At 38.8% G+C, this 23,725-nt stretch overlaps 1 protein-coding gene across 1 annotated transcript in view; it reads right to left on the minus strand.

Annotated features, from left to right (window-relative positions):
• The window catches only part of LOC118018595 (catenin alpha-3-like), a 1,827,095-nt gene that overhangs the window by 1,727,001 nt on the left and 76,369 nt on the right, over window positions 1–23,725 (minus strand). Inside the window, exon 3 of the mRNA XM_035017231.1 lies at window positions 4,422–4,525. Coding sequence (XP_034873122.1) covers window positions 4,422–4,525 — 104 coding nt within the window. The remainder of the gene's footprint in view (window positions 1–4,421; window positions 4,526–23,725) is intronic.

Genomic DNA, 23,725 nt, shown 5'->3' on the forward strand with positions numbered 1-23,725 from the left:
TTCACTATTATATGTCTAGATGTTGGCCTATTTTTATTGATTTTGAGGGGGCTTTTCTGTGCTTCCTGGACTTGAATGCCTGTTTCCTTCCCCAGAATAGAGAAGTTCTCAGCTATAGTTTGCCCCTCTCTCTCTTTCTTCTTCTGGGATTCCAATTATTCTAATGTTGTTTCATCTTATGGTATCACTTATCTCTCGAATTCTGCCCTCGTGATCCAGTAGTCGTTTACCTCTCTTTTCCTCAGATTCCTTATTTTCCATCATTTTATCTTCTATATCACTGACTCTCTCTCCTGCCTCATATATCCTAGCAGTTAGGGCCTCCATTTTTTTATTGCATCTCAGAAATAGCCTTTTTGATTTCGACCAGATTTTAGTTCTTTTATTTCTCCACGAAGGGATTGTCTAGTGTCTTCTTTTTTTTTTTTTTTTTTTTAAGATTTTATTTATTTGACAGAGAGAGCACAAGCAGAAGGAGAGAGAGGGAGAAGCAGGCTCCCTGCTGAGCAAGGAGCCTGATGTGGGACTCGATCCCAAGACCCTGGGATCATGACCCGGGCCGAAGGCAGCCGCTTAACCAACTGAGCCACCCAGGCGTCCCGTCTAGTGTCTTCTATGCTTTTTTCAAGCCCAGTTATTATCTTTACAATCTTGTTTTGAATTCTAGTTCCAACATCTTACTTATACCCATATTTATTAGATCCCTAGCTGTGATTTCTGCCTCTTGCTCTCTTTTTGGGGGTGAGTTCTTCCATCTTGTCATTATGTCCAGAAAAGAATAGATGAAAGGGAGGGAAAATACAAATATAGCAACAATGACACCAGAAAAATATACACAAATCAGAAGAGAACCAAAACCAAAAAGAAAAGAAAAAGAAAAAAACTGAGAATAAAATCAAACAAGTAGAACAGAACAGAACAATAAACTGGATCCTGAGTGTATTTGGTCTGTTTATTAGAAGAAACTAGGTCCCAACATAGGCAAGAAAGAAAACCTCATATATATAGAAAAAATGTAGTTGAATACAATGAAATGAAGTCAAAAATGAAAAATATATATACAACTATAAGTGTAAAAATGAAAATTTAAAAAGACTTAAAAAATAATTGATAAGATAATAGTTGAAAAGGATAATAAAATATAAAACTGAAGGGCTAAAGGATAATAACTATACCAGAAAAATATACACTACACTAATCAGAAGAGAACAGAAACCAAACAGAAAAAAAAGAGGGGGGGAGGGAATGGGAATAAAATCAGACAAGAAGTTGAACCAAACAGAACAGTAAGCTAGATCCTGGGTGTATTTTGGTCTGTGTGTTAGAAGAAACTAGAATAGGTCTCCCAAAATAGGTCAGAAAGAAAAACTTATATATATATATACAAAAATAAAGTTGAATACAATGAAAGGAAGCCAAAAATGAAAAATATATATATAAATTATAAGTGAAAAAATGAAAATTAAAAAAGACTTTAAAAATAATTGATAAAATAAGAAAATAGCTGAAAAGGATAATAAAATATAAAACTGAAGGGCTAAAGAATAATAAGAAAAAACCACTTCTATATACTTCTTTCCCCAAGAGCTGGAGTTTTACAGTTCTGTATGATTGGCAAACTTGGTATTTGCCAGAAGTTCCTGCTGGTTGGTCTTCTGGGGGAGGGACCTGTTACCTGATTCTCAGGTGTCTTTGCCCCGGCGGAACTGCACCGCCCTTGTCAGGGGGCCAGGCTCAGTGTAAGTGGGCTCCAGAGCTGGTGGGGGGTGGGAGTGAAAAATAGCTGTGCCCCAATCTCTAGCCCAGGAGCTGAAAATTCGTGTCCCCCACTCTTCGGTGCACCCTCACAGAAAAGTGGTCAATCCCCACTGTTGTCTCCTCAGTTTCCATACACACTCTGTGTTAACACAGCCTGTGACTGAGCATTTTTATCTCAGGCACTCCACCCCAATTCGAGTCTCCAAACTTTATGAACTCTTGCGGCGTGCATGCACACCACTCCTCCCAGGGTAGGGAAGGGGTTCTCACTGCAGTTCTGCCTCTTGCTGGGCTCCTGCTCAGAGAGCGTTAGATGGACAGGCAGTTCTCAGTTTATGAGAACAACACCAAGCAGTAAGCTGGAGCCTGGTCTCACTGTTTGCAACTGGCTGCCCCACTCCAATGCCTGGGAACTCTGCTGCACTCGGGCACCCCCATTCTTTTTGTGACCCCGGGGATCCTGAGACCAAGCTATCCCACCTGGGATTCCGCCTGCTTCGCCTCCTGAGTGCCTTTCAGGTAAACTTCTAAAAGTTCCGATTTTGTGCTCTGCTGCTTATGACACTTCCTGGTACCCAGCTTACAGAGGCTCCTTCCCTCCAGGTTTATCTTCCAGGGCACTGCTTCAGATTCACATCTCCTACCTCCTACCTTGCAAAAAGTGGTTGCTTTTTTATTTGTAGAATTGTAGCAATTCTTTTCTCAGATCTCTGGTTGATTTTGCAGGTTTTCAGAATGATTTGATAAATATCTAGCTGATTTCCAGGGACCCGATGAAACTAGGATCCCCTACTCCTCCACCATCTTGGAGGGTCTTCTTATTAGCAAGTCTTAAGTGACCAACTCTAATGTTCTACCTTTACAGAACAAATAAGTGTTATGCAGTCACATACAAGTACTAGCCTTTACGAGCCATCACCAAAATGAAGGCCATTTCCCTATTCACACCTGCTAACTGCATAGGAACAAAATCTTAAATGATTTGTGAGAATTCATTTAAAAATTTCACCAAATAACTTGGTGATACATATAAAAAACATCACTTGGCATGAGGGAAATACAAATCAAAACCACAATGAGATACCACCTCACACCTGTCAGAATGACTAAAATCAAAAACAGAAAAAACAACAAGCGTTGCCAAGAATGTAGAGAAAAAGAATCCTCATGCACTGTTGGTGGGAATGCAAACTGGTGCAGTCACTGGAAAACAGTATGGAGGTTCCTCAAAAAATTAAAAATAGGATTACCATATGATCCATTAATTCCACTACTAGGTATTTACCCAAAAAATACAAAAACAGTAATTCAAAAATTATAAACACCCTCATATTTATTGCAGCATATCTGCATTAGCCAAATTGTGGAAATGGCCCAAGTGTCCATCAATTGATGTATGGATAAAGAAGTGGTCTATATATATATATACACATATATATACATATACGATGAAATATTATTCAGCCATTAAAAAAGAAGGAAATCTTGCCATATGCAACAACATGGATGGACCTAGAGGGTATAATACTAAGTGAAATAAGTCAGTCAGAGAAAGACAAGTACCATATGATTTCACTTACATGTGGAATTTAAGAAACAAAACTAATGAACAAACAAAAAAAACAGATACATAATTCAGAGAACAAACTGGTGGTTGCCAGAGGGAACATAGCAGGGATGGGTGAAACAAATAAAGGGAACTAAGAGTACACTTATCTCAATGAGCACTGAGAAATGTACAGAATTGTTGAATCATATTGTATACCTAAAACTAATATTACACTGTGGGTTAATTATACTTGAATAAAAAAAAAAGGAAAAAGGGATAATTTGTATTAGGAAGTATAATGTGTGGTAAGCCTATGGGAAGATCCTTCATAAATTTTGGGTAAAGGACAAAAAATTTAAATCTACAGATAGTGTAAGTTTTTTCAAGCTCTGCTTTAAGAACTCCAATAAGTAAAATCTGGACTTGCATAATAAGTCAGAGAATCATGATGTATATTATGAAAGGATTACTGACTTCATGAAAGATTTTATCACACAATTTCTTAAATAGCTGCTTTTCTCATACATTTTGGTATTTTAAAAATAATTTCCTATTTGACAAATGAGCCACCATGTGCTTGGGACAAGTCACTGAAATTCTCTTGGCTCAATTTCCTCATCTATATAATAAGGATGGTTTTAACCATGCTGCCTGCCTCACTCAGTTTTCATGACTATATAAAGGTACTTTGAAAGCTATATATACATATTTTTATGGCTGTTGCTTTTTTTTTAAGATTTTATTTATTTATTTGAGAGAGAGTGCAGGCACAAGCGGGGATAGGGAGAGAGACAAGCAGAACCCCCATGGGGTTCAATCTCACAACCTCAAGATCAGGACCTGAGTCAAAATCAAGAGCTGGATGCTTAACCAACTGAGCGACCCAGGCACCCCACGTCTGTTGCTTTTAAGAGAAATTGGGGGGGGGGTACTTTCCAAACTTTATTATTATCACTAAATATGTATTTTTTTATATTTTAGCAGTATCTTAAAAATCAATTTTAGATGACACATTCCCTCTATAAAAATCAAATCTTTCCTTGGTTCATGATCTACTTTTCTCATTTCTTAGTTCTTCTGAAGTTACATATTGTTATTTCCATGGTCTTCATACCTGGATTATGAGTGGCTCCAGTAGCTTCTCTACAGTGAATGTTTGTACCTGCAGATCCTGAGGATCAATATTCAATGTGATTGGTGTTTCAGCCGACATGCTGCCTGTGCATAAAAACAAAAAGACACTTATTAATAAAGAAAAATGCTTTCTAAAGGGAAGCACTAATGAAAATCATAGAGTACATGAGATTTGTACTCAGCACCTCTTCCTGATATCAGCTGTAGCCCTCAGAGGACCAGGGTGACAAGTCCCCCAACAGAGAAATGAGATATTCCTTCCCCGTCTGTTCTCTGGTCATGTGGTCTAGCCTTAGATCCTCTAACAAATTAATCTATGTTAGTATGTTCATAACTAAAATAATAACCCAGGGTGGGTTTGCATTTGTTCAGGAGTCTTAAGTAAAAATGAATGGCCAAGTTGGTGAGACATATCTTACAGCATGCAAGTCCTCTGACTTCCAAAAAATCATGGCACTGAGGTAGCCAGTGCTCATATTTTGCTTCTTCTTGTTAATGATAACTCAGATGAGGAGCCAAGTAGGACTTTGGAAGATGTGATACATCTCTATTTGTTTGGGGAACTGTTTGAGGGGGTTTTTTTGGTTTTTTTTTTAAAGATTTTATTTATTTATTTGACAGAGAAAGACACAGCAAGAGAGGGAACACAAACGGGGAGTGGGAGAGGGAGAAGCAGACTCCCCGCCGAGCAGGGAGCCCGATGCAGGACTCGATCCCGGGACTCCAGGATCATGACCTGAGCCGAAAGCAGTCGCTTAACCAACTGAGCCACCCAGGCGCCCTGTTTGAGGGTTTTGACTGAATAAGAAAGTTGGGGGCAGTTTACTTTCCTATACAGAAAATAAACTAATTTAAATTGGCATAGTTACTATAAAAAGAGAGAAAGGATGGATATTTGGGCAAGACAAAATAAGAAAAAAATGACAAGCCATCTTTAAGGCATTAACATTAATCTTAAAATCAGTGAGATTTTTGCATAAGAATACATAGATATCTCAAATAACCACACATGGCATATATATCATAACATATTCAAATTAAAATTGGCCATAAAAACTATTACCCAAATTTCCAAGTCCACAAATTTGTATTAACTTATTCACAGTCAAGTACTTACTAAAGGCTCACAGAGATAAGCAGTAAGAAACATGTATCACCTATATGTAACTTAGTCTGTTAAAAAATAAATAAATTTATAGTCGAAAGAAACATGTTACCATCAATACAAAAACCTTCCCACTTAGATATTACCCATTTTCTTCTATATTTGCAGGCAAGAAAACATAAGATTCCACCCCCAGAAAATATTCAGATATTCCCTATGGCACCCATGGAAACTAAAACAAAAATATTTAGGAAGTACTACAGTAGTCCCCACTTATCTAGAGTTTTGCTTTTTGTGGCTTGAGTTACCCAATCGACATATCATCAGAAAGTAAATAGAAGCCTCATGCTACATCACAATGCCTAGGTCATTCACCTCACTTCATCTCAACAGATAGGCAGTTTACCATCACCCAAGATGAAGACTGAGTACAATAAGATATTTTGAAAAGAGAGAGACCATATCATATAACTTTTATTACAGTATATTGTTATAATTGTTTTATTTTATTAGTTATTATTATTAACCTCCTACTGTGCCTAATTTATAAATTAAACTTTATCACAAGTAGGGGCGCCTGGGTGGCTCAGTCATTAAGCATCTGCCTTCAGCTCAGGTCATGATCCCAGGGTCCTGGGATCAAGCCCCACATCGGGCTCCCTGCTCCGCAGGAAGCCTGCTTCTCCCTCTCACACTCCCCCTGCTTGTGTTCCCTCTCTCACTGTGTCTCTCTCTGTCAAATAAATGAATAAAATCATAAAAACTTTATCACAAGTATATATGTGGGAAAAGGGAAGGGAGGAAGGAAAGAATGAGTACATATTTTCATGGTGTTTCTCTTATCCAGAATCAATGCCTTCGACACTCCTTTCCATCCCAGTGATTCTAGGAGAGAGGACTGTTCTTTTTTCTATACCCCTGCCTCCAACCCCAAGGGATAACAGAGTCTCAGGGTAGGGCCCATGTTCCCTCCCAACTGTTTCCCCTGAGAGTCTATTCCCATTCTCCTCCTAGACTTTGTCAACATCCATTGGCCTAGCTCCATATAATCAGCATCTCTTTGCTCATCAACCTCTCCCACTCTAGTGGATCCTTCCCTAGATCCATAAATGTGTTACTGCATATATTCCAAAGATAATCATGATCTCCACGTGTATGTGTAAGTGAAAAGGTCAGTGTTTCACAAGGCCTTTCCACACTGTACACCTGATACACATGCAGAGAGAGACATACACATGAAACCATCCTATAACTAAAATTAACTTTTATCTTGATGAAATCTAATTCTTAGGTTAATAACATAATTTTTTATTTATTTTTATTTTTTATTTGGTTTTGTTTTGGGGTGGGGGGAGCACCAAGGGAGAAGGAGAGAGAGAATCTTAAGCAGGCTCCATGCCCAGCGCAGAACCTGACGCGGAGCTTAGTCTCACAACCCTGAGATCATGACCTGAGCTGAAATCAGGAGTTGGATGCTTAACTGACCAAGCTACCCAGGAGCCCCCATAATTTTTTTTAAACAGAGGCAAATACTATAAAAGTTATACACCGATTTTTAACTGTGCAGGGAGGGGGAATGTCAGTGCCCTGAATCCCCACATTGGTCAAGGGTCAACTGTACTATAAATGTTGAGAATTTTATATAAAACCCACCAACACTGTTGATTTCAGAAAGAGAGCACACCTTCTGAAATGTAGCACATTTCTACACACAATCAAATGGCCTGTGCAGGGCATCTTTGCCCCCTTTCAGACTATCGTGTTGTGCTGTCTTCAGTCTATCCTTAACTCTACCACAAGCCACTCATACAAAGTGCCTACAATTCTTTTACTTTTTAAAAGACATTTTTGCCTTGGAAAAAAATACTATTCAAATTGCATTAAGTGAAAAAATATTGCTTGAATTTCTTTTCAAATGAAAGAATAAATTACTGTTATTCTATGATATAAAAATATATGAAGCATTTGAAATATGCTTCAAGTAAAATATGTTCCTGTTGAAAAAAAAAATAACTTTAAGAGTCTCATTTAAAATAAAGCATATCAGAAGGGAGATGGGTGGGAGGATGGGTGAAACAGGTGAAGAGGATTAAGAGTACACTTATTGTGATGAGCACTGAGCAATGTATAGAATTCTTGAATCACTATACTATACACCTGAAAATAATATAACACTGTATGTTAACTACACTGGAATTAAAATTTAAAACTCAATTTTAAAAATCATGGGTTTAAAAAATAGAGAGAGAGAGATACAAAGCCATATGACTTGGGCCTTTACTACCTTGTTTTTCTTCCCTTTTCACTGGTTTTATTTCCTTTCTAAAAGTAAAAACATGATCTCTTTTCTCAGCTATTCATCTGAAATACAGAATATATGTTTCAAGAAAGGCTCCATCACTATTGCCAAGTGGTTTCTCTCAAATGCATTTCTAGGACTGAAATGTTTTGTTTTGGTTTGGCTTGGTTTTGGTTTTGGTTTTGGCTTTTTCCAATCATTCCACCTACCACTTTGATTCCCTCTAACAGAAGCAAATCCAAATTGACAAATAGGATACTCCCATGATGACCCTTCTGCATAGCCTGGAGCCAATACATACAATAAAGGTTGTCCTTCAGTCTCCATAACACCATAGGGTTCTATCAAATGAGTACTCACAAAGCAGTTCATTTGTTACCCCTTTCATGATGGGTACTATCCTACACAAAAATCAAGTCAAGATTACTGACATTGCTTTGTTCTTTCATATCAGAGACAAAAGTAGAGGACACTGTTGTGAACTAAAATAAGATCTAAGGGAACTTTCACAGCCTTTAAAAACATGTGCTTTCACAGAAATCCATTCACAGTGGATTTTCAAAGCTACATTGAGCACCAGAAATTGGAGGCAAAGAAAATAAAAAATAAGAATAAAAATTATTCACATCATAAATAATCCTGCTAGAAAAATGTTTTTCAACAAAGAGATAAAAGACAAACCTAATTCAGCCAAAGTATCTTCTAAATCTGTGATCATGTCTTTAATACACATTAAGTCAAGAAAGTTGTTGAGAAAATGGTGTTGGGAAAATTGGATAGCCACATGCAGAAGATTGAAACTGGACCATTTCCTTACACCACACACAAAAATAGACTCCAAATGGTTGAAAGACCTCAATGTGAGACAGGAGTCCATCAAAATCCTAAAGGAGAACACAGGCAGCAACCTCTTTGACCTCAGCCGAAGCAACTTCTTCCTAGAAACATCGCCAAACGCAAGGAAAGCAAGGGCAAAAATGAACTATTGGGACTTCATCAAGATAAAAAGCTTTTGCAAAGCAAAGGAAACAGTCAACAAAACCAAAAGACAACCAACAGAATGGGAGAAGATATTTGCAAATGACATATCAGATAAAGGGCTAGTATCCAAAATCTATAAATAACTCATCAAACTCAACACCCAAAGAACAAAGAATCCAATCAAGAAATGGGCAGAAGACATGAACAGACATTTTTTCCAAAGAAGACATCCAAATGGCCAACAGACACATGAAAAAGTGCTCAATATCGCTCAGCATCAGGGAAATCCAAATCAAAACCTCAATGAGATACCACCTCACACCAGTCAGAATGGCTAAAATTAACAAGTCAGGAAACGACAGATGTTGGCGGGGATGCGGAGAAAGGGGAACCCTCCTACACTGTTGGTGGGAATGCAAGCTGGTGCAGCCACTCTGGAAAACAGTATGGAGGTTCCTCAAAAAGTTGAAAATAGAGCTACCATATGACCCAGCAATTGCACTACTGGGTATTTACCCCAAAGATACAAAAGTAGGGATCTGAAGGGGTACATGCACCCTAATGTTTATAGCAGCAATGTCCACAATAGCCAAACTGTGGAAAGAGCCAAGATGTCCATCGACAGATGAATGGATAAAGAAGATGTGGTATATATATACAATCGAATATTATGCAGCCATCAAAAGGAATGAGATCTTGCCATTTGCAACAACGTGGATGGAACTGGAGGGTATTATGTTGAGTGAAATAAGTCAAACAGAGAAAGACATGTATCATATGATCTCACTGATATGAGGAATTCTTAATCGCAGGAATCAAACTGAGTGTTGTTGGAGTGGGGGGTGGGGTGGGAGGGATGGGGTGACTGGGTGATAGACACTGGGGAGGGTATGTGCTCTGGTAAGCACTGTGAATTGTGCAAGACTGTTGAATCTCAGATCTGTACCTCTGAAACAAATAATGCAATATATGTTAAGAAAAAAAAAAAGAAGAAGAAGAAGAGGGTAGCGGGAGGGGAAGAGTGAAGCAGGGGAAATCGGAGGGGTAGACGAACCATGAGAGACGGTGGACTCTGAAAAACAAACGGGGTTCTAGAGGGGAGGGGGGTGGGAGGATGGGTTAGCCTGGTGGTGGGTATTAAGGAGGGCACATTCTGCATGGAACACTGGGTGTTGTGCACAAACAATGAATCATGGAACACTTCATCTAAAACTAATGATGTAATGTATGGGGATTAACATAAGAATAAAAAAAAATAAAAAAAAAAAAGAAAGTTGTTGAGAAGTTCAGTTTTTTCATAGAAAAATTATAAAATAATATACCAATAAGTCCTTGAAGAACCTTGGCTATATATAATTATTCTTCAAATAAATGCTCTTTCTTATAAAAATCTTTTGGATCTTTTGGATCTGTCCTGTTCAGTAATCCTGATTGATTGGAGATCAGGGCAGTAATAGGCAGAAAACGGCAGAATTTTGCAAATGAAGTTAAAGCAAGGTCAAAGTCTGACAAATTGTTACCAAATTCTTATAGCAATACCACAATGTGAATCCAAAATAAAAATCCTACTAGGTTGTGGGTATTATAACCCAAGGTATGATCCATAAAATCTAAAGAGTTAGGGAGTACTTCTCAAATTCAAGAATAACTCCTACAACATCCTTCATTTCAACAATGTACTGGACTTGGATGAATAGAAATGATGAGATACTCACTATACCATTAGATTCTGGGATTACTTTTTTTTTTTTTTTTTAATTTGAGAGAGAGAGAGCACACGAGCCAGGGAAAGAGCACAAGGAGGGGAGAGAACACAAGGGAGAGGAAAGGGCAGAGGTGGAGGGAGAGGCAGAGGGGGAGGCAGAAGGGAACAGGACAAGCAGACTTCCACAAAGCAGGGAGTCCGGCATGGGGCTCCATTCCAAGAACCTAGGATCATGATCTGAGCCGAAGGCAGACGCTTAACTGACTGAGCCACCCAGGCACCCCTGGGATTACTTTTATAAAGTTCTTTCTTTTTTTTTTTTTTTTAAGATTTTATTTATTTATTTATTGGAGAGCGAGCGAGAGAGAAACAGCATGAGAGAGGAGAGGGTCAGAGGGAGAAGCAGGCTCCCCGCCGAGCCGGGAACCCGATGTGGGACTCGATCCCAGGACCCTGGGATCATGACCTGAGCCGAAGGCAGTCGCTTAACCAACTGAGCCACCCAGGCGTCCTATAAAGTTCTTTCTTATGTTGAATTGAAACCTGCCACTTTTTGACTTCTCTCCAATTGAGACTATTTTATAAAGTGGAAAAGGTACAGGTTTGAAGACAAAAAGACTAGATTAAAATCCCAGTTTTCAGAATCAAAAGGAGGAAAACAAATCACTTGCAGCAGTAATAGATGTCTCCAGAGAGAGTCCTTAGGGTGGAGCACATGCACCCATGTGGATCCTTCCCTTCTTCCCACACTATTATCCACAATACCTGAATTTCCTTTATTCCACTTTATTCCCTGCTTGCAACTGAACTTACATCAATTTTAAATTCATTTAGTTTAACAAGCATTTCATTTTTAAATGTAGCTAACTCTGAGGTCATACAGTGAACATATTCAATCACGCATTAATATGAACTAGCTCATTACTCTCCATCTGACACCCATATATATCATTCTCAAAGCACAAACCACATTGTATTCTAGTCATATCCTGGCAGCAGAAGAATGGGGGTTTTTTTGTTTTTGTTTTTTGGTTGTTTAAGATTTTGTTTATTTATTTGAAAGACAGAGAGACAGTGAGAGAGGGAACACAAGCAGGGAGAGAGGGAGAGGGAGAAGCAGGCTTCCCACCAAGCAGGGAGCCCAACATGGGGCTCAATCCCAGGACCCTGGGATCATGACCTGAGCCGAAGGCAGCCGCTTAACCAACTGAGCCACCCGGGCGCCCCAGCAGAAGAATGTTTGATCAGAGAGATGCACACAGAGGTCAATGGAAAATTTCAGCCATTTCCAAAATTAGCCATTCCCTCACAAAGAGTAAAGAGAAAACTTTTCCACCTACTTCTCCCTACTGTAACACATGATCCCCTGTCTCCAAATTCTGAAGCTCAGGCTCCTCTTAGTAAAGCTATAATCCTTCTACGTAAGTTGACATGTTCTTATGGGATGGCTTAGAAACCTAATCATCTGTAATACAGTTCCTACAGAAAAGTCTCTAATATGAAATACTTAGTTTTAAAAAAAACTTTTTAACAGTTCGTAAGGTGACAGTTTATTCTCCTTTAAGATTATTAAATTCCATGTCAGAGTCATCAGACTTAGCTAATTAATATCTTTATACTCACTTTTCAACTAAATTGTTCAATTCTTTTTTACAAGGATTACTGCAAACCCAAATCTCCCCATCATATATTTGGGCAATTAATATTTCTTTGCCCCTAAATGCAGAATTTTATTTTTTCTTCCTAACATTTCATCCTGCAGAATCTAGACTTTTGTTCCCACCGGTCAAAAATTAATATTAGAGAATCCAACATGTTAACACCTCCTCCCAGTTTTCTATTTACCCATTAATCGTTCAGTATGAATTCTATAGTCTCCAGTTAAATCACCGAACAATGAGAGCCAGGCATGAAAACTGATTTTGATACCACTAGAAATCTCTTTTCAGATACATGATGATCAAGTAATAAACACTGTAGATAAATGAATGTTTCAACCAGTTATTAATCACTTTTTGTGAAATAATCTACTTTCTCGTCTAGTCAAAAAAACATGGGAGGATTTTTTTTTTAATGTTTCAATGAAATAAAGACACCCTTTCCTTCCTATATAAGAATTCAATTTTTTTAAAAAAAATCTAGGGGCACCTGGGTGGCTCATTCGTTAAGCGTCTGCCTTCGGCTCAGGACATGTTCCCAGGTCCTGGGATCGAGCCCCGCATTGGGCTCCCTGCTTGGCGGGAAGCCTGCTTCTCCCTCTCCCACTCCCCCTCCTTGTGTTCCTCCTCTCGCTGTATCTCTCTCTGTCAAATAAATAAAATCTTTAAAAAAAATAAAAAATAAAAATAAAAATAAATCTAGTTTGACATAACTGACTCCTGGAGAATCCATGCCAAATGCTAGCAATTACTGCCATTTATTTACATTTTAATTCTTCAGTTTCCCTACAGTTTGGTGCCTAGATGTCCAGTCTAATTTTAGAGGCCACCTTTTTTCCTCTTTTGAAAATAAAGGTATTTGCCCTTCCTCTGATTCCCGACAGGTCTGTTATTTCTTAGTGACTCCCAGGTTCTGTGATCACATTTGCAGATCATTTTAGAATTAAGGGACATACTTTTTCAAAAGATACATAATTCAACCAATTTAAAGAGACTAAGATAGCTCCTTTATTTTCATCATCTAGGGTCTCAATTCTTTTTTAATTAATTAAAAATTTTATTAAGTAATACAAGGTTCAACTACATATATGGTTAAAAACAAGTCTCTCTCCCATCCCTATCCTCCGGCCCTAACTTCTCTCCCACAGGCAACTGCTATGGTCATTTTCTCATAGTTTCAGAGATATCATAGATAATACCAGCATAGAAGGGTTTAATACAAATTCTGTATTTTAATACAAATTCTAACAGACCTGCCTCTTCCACTTAATTCAATTCCCCAGTACCGGTGTTTGTTCCAGCTTGCCCACATGACATCACACTATCACAGCTTGTATTACCTGTCAGCTGCTAATCTCACATCATCTGACTCATGCACAGGACATATTCCTTCCTTAGGCTTTCTATTTCTCTTTCTCTCAGTCTATAACTTTGGAAGTCCCTTTTTCTTTCCTTCAGCATCCCTTCCAATCCTACAAAATGAGAATTGCTTTAGCCTTCCCAACATTATTTTTCCTAGTTCCAGCCATTCTCTTTTACTTGCCTTAAGTAATATGTCCCTTTTCCCATCTTTGATCTATATTCTTTTCAAATTTGTGCTCCCTACACAGAAACACTAGGATTTGGGGCCATTGATGTTATTGTTAAATGATTGTTTATGAAGCACTACCCCAGATTCTGGTGAAAGAAAAAGTAGTGAAGCCAAGGCCCAGCTGGCTCTCTTGTTTCTTCATTTTTAATTCATCAAATTTCTCTTTGGTCGTATACAGTCCCTTAAAATCATACTTACCATTAATCTAAAATTTCTGAAATTTGCTTCTCTTAACAACGAGGACACGTGTGTAACTGTGTCTAACAATGTTTTATTTACAACTGTCACCTCTACAATAAAACACTTTCTCCCAAACCAGTACTGTCCATACACTTAGACAAGAGCTGCCCCACCCCGGACCCTCATGTTTTGGAAGAGTCCAAGGGACCAAGATAATGTGCCCTCCCAGAACCCACACCTACCCTTCCTGACATGCTCAGGGTATCCAGTACCCCACCTCTCTGCTCAAGCAGCCCAAACCTATTTCCAGGGTCTATGCCAGCCTGTTCCTAGCATCCATCCTACCAAAAATAAATGACTCAACATGCCCATCCCTATACCTGAGAGGTGGCCAGGAGGCAGCTTCCCCCCCAAAATTATGAGTTTGATGGAATTGGTATGTGCAGGCTGGACTGTCCACTTGTACATGCTTGAGGCCTCTCAAGCGAAACAGAGCCAGAAGAGAAGGGGGCAGACCACATATCAAGGGCAGGAGTGAGCTCCCCATCCACCACCTCATTCTAACAAGAAACTTCAAGGAATCCAAGAATTCTAACTCCAAATCTTGTCTTCCAGGTCATTTTGAAGGAGTATTTCTCAAGGTAGAAAGACAGGAAGGTAGAACCTACCATAGCAGCTTGTTAGCTTGATTTGTAACTTTTACATATATAAGTGTGGTATGCAGGCCTCCCTTTATAGTTTCACTTTGCTCACTACAAATGTTAAAAACAGGCCTGCCCAAAATTTCTAGCATTCCATATCACCAAGTTCTTATTAATCAGATTTGCTTCTTTCATTGTTTTTTGTTTGTTTGTTTTCAAGATTTTATTTATTTATTTGACAGAAAGAGACACAGCAAGAGAAGGAACACAAGCGGGGGGGTGGGGGGGGAGGTGTGAGAGGGAGAAGCAGGCTTCCCGCTGAGCAGGAAGCCAGAAGCTTGCTGCGGGGCTCAATCCCAAAACTCTGGGATCATGACCCGAGCCGAAGGCAGACGCTTAATGACTGAGCCACCCGGGCGCCCCTGCTTCTTTCATTGTTTCCTCAATCTTCTAAAATGCATTTAACCCTGAGGTAGGGTGAAAAAAAAAATCATCAGTTATTCCACTTTTAAGAGAGGGCTTCTTGAAATTTTCAAAATGTATCATCTCACTATGTTACTGTAACAGTTTTTTTTAATATGTAGCAGGAAAATTCTTCACATAATAAGCTTCTGCAACAATACCACTTCTCTTTTCCTCTTTTTCTCCCTCATCCAAATGTTCTATTACTATTTTCTTAAGTTTATGGGTTTCCATGCAAGAGTATATATTCACCATATGTATATTTTTCTACTTTTATTAAAATTATTTATGGGGCGCCCAGGTGGCTCAGATGGTTAACTGTCTGCCTTCGGCTCAGGTCATGGTCCCAGGGTTCTGGGATCGAGCCCCACATCAGGCTCCTGGCTCAGGAGGGAGCCTGCTTCTCCCTCTCCTGCTGTCTCTCCCCTTTCTCATGCCCCTTTCTCTGTGTCTCAAATGAATAAAATCTTTAAAAAAAATTAAAATAAAATAAATAAAATAATTTGTGAACATTCAACATTACATTCATGAAAAAATAAATAAAATCTTAAATATTAAAAAAACACAACAGGGACGCCTGGGTGGCTCAGTTGGTTAAGCGGCTGCCTTCGGCTCAGGTCATGATCCCGGAGTCCCTGGATTGAGTCCCACATCGGGCTCCCTGCTTGACAGGGAGTCTGCTTCTCCCTCTGACCCTCCCCCCTCTCATGTGCACTCTCTCTCATTCTCTCTCTCTCAAATAAATAAATAAAAAATCTTTAAAAAAAAAAACACAACAGAAACATTCAGTTCAGGATTTATTGCTATCTATGATATTGTATTTAATTTGTATCTTTTTAGGTACCTATATTTATCATTATTTATTAATTATTGACCTTTTCCCATGTGCTTTTCTCTGGATAATTACAATGCATAGTTATCTATTAACATGGTTTTTCTATGCCCTAATTATTGTCATACACACACACACACACACACACCACTTTGATGGTTTTATCTGCAAATGGGTTTCTTTTCCTCAAGTTTAAAGTGCTTTGATTATGTCAACAAGTCTCCTACCAAAAATATCTTTAGACTTCATGAGATCTCATTTAGTGAAACTCTATTTAGTGAAATACAAAGAAGAAATTTTTTACAAGGTGCCAACCGCAACCATCATCACAAATATTAATCTTATCTAATACTCTAAACTTCCAAAATATCAGAAAAAAATAGTGAGCAACTAGTAAAAGGTTTCCTACTCCTGAAATAATGTCAAAAAAGAGAGCATTTATTTTGTCATTAGAAATTTATCTTGAGGGGTGCCTAGTTGGCTCAGTCAGTTAAGCATCTGCCTTCGGTTCAGGTCATGATCTCCCTCTCCCTCTGCCCCTCCCCCTGCTCATGCTCTCTCTCTTGCTCTCTCTCAAATAAATAAATAAAATCTTTAAAAAAAATTTATCTTGAGTGGAGAGCAAAACTCTGTAAGCTTCATTTTCCCTAATCAGCATGCCCCCCTTTCAAAGGTTAGCAAAATGTAATTAGGAATAATGTGAAGGATTGGAACCAAATGTAAGTGACAAAAAAGAATACACACACACACAAGTTTAAATAAAGAAAAGGAAAGGGGGACACGGGATTTGCTGCACAATATTATCACAGTTGATTTTATATAACTATCTTGGTTAGAGTGAAATAAAATGGAAAGAGGACAACTATAATAAAAAATTTCCACTACAATCTCTATACACACCTGTTTTCCAAGCCCACCTCCCTCCCCACCCCTATCCTACCCCCATGGTTCCAATGTCATCATTTCTGGCTTATCTGGCCCACCAAGAAAGAAGTACACACATGTTACTCACTTGGTAAACAAAAGGATCTCAGGTTTGTCAGAGAGTCAATAAAATCAAGCAATTGCCTAACATATATGATGGAGAAATAGTTGGGTTTCTTTCTTTTCAGATGTTCTTCCTACACTTTACAAATACTTTCCACACATTTATTTGGAGATCAATAGTAAGTATAAGCTCTTCTACCTAGCCTTTTCATCAGCTATAACAGCAATGGTGTGAGATCAGAGGCACCCCTAGACCATAGGGCATCATTCATTCATTCAACTTATATTTACTGAGTTTCTACTTTACACCAGTCAGAGGGTAGAGGGAGACCATAAACAATAAATATAATAAAAAGAAAATTGTTAGCACCATTAGAAAATGACATATACTATGAAAAGAAAAAGAAAAAGTATAACAGAGTAAGCAGGATTCAGTGGAAGAGACATTGAGAGCAGACTGAACTATTAAATAAGATCAAGATTAGCTTTACTGAGGACATTTGAGCAGATCTGATATGGTGAGGAAATTAGCCAAGCAGATAGCCAGAAGCAGAGCACTCCAGGCAGAGATAACAGCAAAAACTTGAGGCAGGAGAGTGTTGGCATATTAGCAGAACAGCAAGGAGGCCAATGTAAGTGGGGTAGAATGAGTTACAAAGAGGGGCGCCTGGGTGGCTCAGTTGGTTAAGCGTCTGCCTCCAGCTCAGGTCGTGATCCCAGGGTCCTGAGATCGAGCCCCTCATCGGGCTTCCTGCTCTGTGGGAAGCCTGCTTCTCCTTCTCCCACTCCCCCTACTTGTGTTCCCTCTCCGCTGTGTCTCTCTCTGTCAAATAAATAAATAAAATCTTAAAAAAAAAAAAAAAGAGTTACAAAGAGCATAGTAAAAGAGAGATCGGAAAGGTAATGGGGTTGAAGGTGAGTGGCTATAGATCATGTCGAACCACATGGAAAATACACCAGGGGTTTGAGCACTAGAGAAACATGATCTGGTTTATATTTTGGAAAGATCACTCTAACCAATAAAATGAAGTATGAGGGGCAAGAGCAGATGCAGGGACACCGTTGGGAGGCTCCTGTAGTAACTTAGACCTGGATGGTGCCAGTAGAGGTAGACAAAAGTCATCAGATTGTAGATATATTTTGTCAGTTGAGCCCACAGGAATTCCCAACAGACTGGACATAGGAAAAAGAGAATTCAAGATAGCTTTAAGTTTTCCAGTCTGCAGCAACTCGGAGACTGGATGGAGTTACCATTTAACTGCGGTGGGCACAGCTGCAGGAAGAACAGGAAAATGAAGAGTCCAGTTTGAGACATGATAAATTTGATGTTTACATGTTACATGTTACACATTCAAGTGAAGATGTTAAGTAGGCAGTTAAAAATACTAGAGCAGGGCGCCTGGGTGGCTCAGTCATGATCCTGGAGTCCCGGGATCGAGTCCCGCATCGGGCTCCCTGCTCGGCAGGGAGTCTGCTTCTTCCTCTGACCCTCCCCCCTCTCATGCTCTCTGTCTCTCATTCTCTCTGTCTCAAATAAATAAATAAAATCTTTAAAAAAAAAAAATACTAGAGCAAAATTTGGGAGAGAAATCCGGGATGAAAATATAAATTTTAGAGTTGTCAACACAAAGGTGGATAGAATGCAACCATCAAGGGAACAAGCTGACTAGGAAGAGGCAGGTCAGAGTCAAAGGACTGTTGGGAATGCAGGGAAATATACGTGGGGTGGTACTCAGAAGAGGAATACAGAATTAAGATTTGCCTTTGAAAAACATATAGAAAATAAATAGAAAAATATCCTCTTCCGAGCAAATGAATTAGAAAAAGGTACCACCCTCTCAGTAGACACGGCCCTGGAGGTGTTAGCAGGAAGGCCCACAGCTTGCCCAGCAGAAGGAGGGCTAGGTTTCAGCCTCACTTAGCCTCTCAGCAGGCCAAATGCAGAAGCCAGTGTGAGACATCCTGCTGCCCTCCCCTGTCTGCTAGGAGATGTTTGGGTTTTTTTTAATTAGGCTCCATGTCCAGTGTGCAGCCCAATGCGGGGCTCAAACTCACAACCCTGAGATCAAGATGTGACGTCAAGAGTCGGATGCTCAACCAAGGGAGCCACCCATGTGCTCCTGCTACAAGATTTCTTAAATTCTCCTGCATGTCCTCACTATTGGATCTCAGTAATTAAGAGCACTGGCTTTGAAGCTAGACTGCCTAGGTGAGAATCTAGGTTCTGTTCCCTGCTCATTGGTGACTTTAGACAAGTTACTGAATCTCCCTAAATATCAGTTTCCTCGTCTGTAAAATGAGAATAATAAGAGTACCCCTCAAAGGGATCTTGAAGATTAAAGAAAATTCGTATAAAAGCCGTTACTTAGCCAATATCTCTGACACCTAGCAAGGGCTCAACAAATATTAGTTGATATTATTTTATCCCCTTTTCAGTAGGATAGCAAAGTCTACCTGTCTACATTTGGGATAAACATATTTCTTTTATTTACAAAGCTTTAATTATTCATGAATACTTTTACTCTTTGTTCCCATAATAAAAGAGTTTAAAATAAAGCTTCCCTCTGGTGCCTCATTTTATTGGATCTCTTACCTTCAAATTCTAAGGCATATTTCTTACATGTGCATTAATTAGAAAAGCAACATGCCTAAATACCCTAGAAAAAAATCCTAATGTACAACAACCTTATAAAGGATCATGGGCCCTTTGAAATCAATTCCAGAGTGGTGCATAAAAGGTATGCTCCAGGGTTAGGTCTACAATTCTTAAATGTACTACATTCAGGATGCTCAAGAGTCTGCACTTTTCATTTCCTTAGCTTCTGAGAACTCTGGGTTTCAACAGAACAAAACAATTTATATTTTGTAATAAAAAGTAAGTATCTTTAGCATGTTGTAATTCAAACTTTAAGCATCTGAAGTTCTCTTTAATAAACCTCTGGATAGTAATCTTATTGATGCTCTTTGAAAAATGATCAAATTGAGTGCTTGCCCCCCAAAATTGTGAGTTTTGTGGATTCTTTATGAGAACACTTAAGCAAAATTAAATTAAATGGAACCAAGTGCTTACTCTAGCCATAGTAACCAAAATAAAATTTCCCTGCACATACAACGTAGATGAGGGCTGCAAAAATGGGGGCTTTTTTCCTGTACTCAGAGAACTGCAAAAATGGTTTTAAAAAGCCAAAAGACTGGGCGCCTGGGTGGCTCAGTTGGTTAAGCGACTGCCTTCGGCTCAGGTCATGATCCTGAAGTCCCGGGATCGAGTCCCACATCGGGCTCCCTGCTCAGCGGGGGGTCTGCTTCTCCCTCTGACCCTCTTCCCTCTCGTGCTCTCTGTCTCTCATTCTCTCTCTCAAATAAATAAATAAAATCTTTAAAAAAAATTATTAAAAAAAAAAGCCAAAAGACTGCCTTAACTAATATAAAAAAAAACAAAGGAAAATAACATTCTACTTATATGTAGGTCGTATTCTATGTCCTTCTTACCATGAATGGCTGGTCAAGTTTAATCTCCCTCCAAAATAAAAAAAAAGCAAAAAGTTATAATTCAATTTCTGATTTAACTGAAAAGTAACACTGTATATAAATTTTACATGAAGACCTCATTACCCCTCTCCTGATAACACACGTTTCATGTTATTTTATAAAATGCCAGTTCACACTAAAAGCTCACCCTATATTTCACAATGGCACACTTTACAAAATTGCAGCTAAGGAGAAAGGACAGAAATGCCCCATGGTTATTCTATATAGCAAATCCTTTCAACTTAAGGACTTTTTGTACCATATAAAAATTATAACAGAACTGAAACACTATGAGCTCCCATCTCATACAAGCGCAGCATGAAGGTTACCTATATATTATCTAAAAAGCCAAAGAACTAAATTAGTCCAACTGAAACCTAAGAAGATAATCTAATATGTGAGACCTCGGAGGAGATTTCATTGAATCACTCCAAACAAGAATAACCTTCAGCTATAAGGCATCAAGTTTGAGCAAACAGGGCAGAAGTAACATGCCCTTCATATACACCTTGAAAGTGAGAGTGGCTTTTGTTGCTGTAGGTCCAGTGGGTCTGTGGGTCAGTTCTACTCCATATTATAAGACAGCTCAAATATATATGAATTCTTCTAAGGTATGTTATTTTTGAAAGGCAGAGAACAAAAAGAGAATGGTGAAAAAAGTAAAATTCTTGTCAACCACAATTTGAAGCTAAAAAAATCCCCATTTCTTCTTTTTTTTTTTTTTAAAGATTTTATTTATTTATTTATTTGAGAGAGAGAGAGAGAAACAGCATGAGAGGGGATAGGGTCAGAGGGAGAAGCAGGCTCCCCACCAAGCCGGAAGCCCGATGTGGGACTCGATCCCAGGACTCCGGGATCATGACCTGAGCCGAAGGCAGTCGCTTAACCAACTGAGCCACCCAGGCGCCCCCCCATTTCTTCTTTATTCTCTTATTAGCCAGAAATAATAAAAGCCTGCTTATCAGAATAAAGAAAATGAGACCAAAGTCTTTGAAAACACTATATTCATTTTTCTATGTATCTATTAATACACTAGGGAAAACCAACAGTATATAACTGTTTTAAAAACTTCAGCTCCTGGGGCACCTGGGTGGCTCAGTCATTAGGCATCTGCCTTCGGCTCAGGTCATGACCCCAGTGTCCTGGGATTGAGCCCCGCGTCGGGCTCCCTGCTCAACAGGAAGCCTGCTTCTCTCTCTCCCTCTCCCACTCCCCTTGCTTGTGTTCCCTCTTTCACTGTGTATCTCTGTCAAAAAAATAAAATCTTTTAAAAAAAACACTTCAGCTCCTTCCCTGTCTCCTTTTTTCCAAATTCCTTTAACAGAGTTTTAAAAGTCTGTGCCAGAATCTTTCAACTTAACCATCCAAGTTCACTAATTTATCACTACTTTTAAATTTTTTCTCCAGGAACTCTGCCTATATATCTATTAACCCTATTCAACTATTTCTCCCATATGCTCAGTATTCTCTCTGTAAGACATAAAAGACTTTCTCCTCTGGCTTCAAAACACCACCTTCTACCCTCCTGGCATTCTTTCCCAATATCTGTTGCTGGCTCCGGCTTATGTACTACCTCGTGTTAAGGAAGAGTCTTACCTTAAGGTTCAACCCTTACATCCTATTCATTGCTCACATTACATTGTTTTCTCTGAGTAATCTCATTCTAGAGTTTCAGTTCAACTTAAAACCTCAGATTCTACAGTCCAGATCTCTCACCTGAGCTTCAGAGCTCCCAAATCCATTGATCACTGGGCCATCTCACAGGCATCTCAATATTGAACTCATGACATTTCCCCAAAATCTGTTGCCACCATCTTCAGTTCTCATCTAGATTAATGCCTTCACCATACAGCTGGGCACCCAACCAGCACCATGAACATCATCTTAGAATATTTTCTTTCACTCTGCCTCTCTCTTCATATCAGATTAGCAGAGAAGTTCATATTGCTTCCATACCCTTAACTCCTCTTGTATTGTCCATGTCCTCTCCATCCCCATTGCTACTTTATCAGTTCAGACCCTTAGCTCAGACTTATTTAGACTCTGTAATGATACCCTAACTGGTCTTCCTTCTAGTTTTTCCTTCAAATTATTCCCTAAGTCATCTCTCTAATATAAAATAAGATAATGTTACACTAAACCCCTGCTTGAAACTCTCAATGATTCTCCATTTTGACACAATAAAATTCAGGTTCCACTGCCACTTGAGGCAGTTTGGTCTGTCCTATATCTCTAGCTTTCTCCCTCTCTTTGATCCTCCTCTTCCCTGTACTCCATCCATTCTAAAGAATTTGAAATTCTCTAAATGGACCGTACTATTTTATGCCCCTAAACTTTTATTCTCTCCACTCCCTCTGCCTAGAGTGCACCGCCCCAACAGCCACTTGACAAATACTTGTTCATCATTCCAACTTCAACTCAAACAATCCTCTTTACATCTACACACACACACACACAGAGTCATGACAGAAGTAAGCAATGCTGCCTTATCTCTGTACCCTATAAGATCTCTAAGAGAATCATCATCATCATCCTACCATCTCCTGAGATTTCTTATACTATATGGTAGAGTAAATGCATGTTTATATCACTTCCTTCCATCAAAACTAATAGAAGACAAAAAAAAATTAAAGTTAGAACCACTATACTCAAGGAAACCTGTCATCACCCCAAATTACAAAGAAAGAAATATAGAGAAATCTTGACCAAATTAAAAAAAAAGGAGGGTGAAAGCCTATACACATCTCAGTGATAAATAATTTTCCCTAAAAGTGCCTCAAGCACATGAAATTCCTGTCCATGCATCCTTTGATTAGAGTATTAAGATGTAGGGCATGGATAGATATAGGATCAAAGGGGGATATCCTTGTAAAGACCCAATTTGAGACTACAAAAACACAAGAATGGTAGCTGTCCAACCCTTGAAAGTGAGGGGATGGAGAAATACTTCCCATGCAAATGGATGTCAAAAGAAAGCCAGGGCAGTAATACTTACATCAGACAAAATAGACTTTAAAACAAAGACTGTAACAAGAGACAAAGAAGAAAGGACACTATATAATAACAAAGGGGACAATCCAACAAGAAGATACAGCAATTGTAAATATTTATGCATCCAACATGGGAGCACCCAAATATATAAAACAATAACAAAGGAAATAATCGATATTAATATAACAATAGTAGGACACTTTACACCCTACTTAAATCAATGGACAGATCATCCAAACAAAAAATCAACAAGGGAACAATGGCTTTGAATGACGCACTGGACCAGATCGATTTAACAGATATATTCAGAACATTCCATCCTAA

The sequence above is a fragment of the Mirounga leonina genome, unplaced genomic scaffold (assembly GCF_011800145.1).
Source record: "Mirounga leonina isolate KUSES-001 unplaced genomic scaffold, KU_Mleo_1.0 Mir_107, whole genome shotgun sequence".
In the NCBI taxonomy this organism is placed as follows: Eukaryota; Metazoa; Chordata; class Mammalia; order Carnivora; family Phocidae; genus Mirounga; species Mirounga leonina.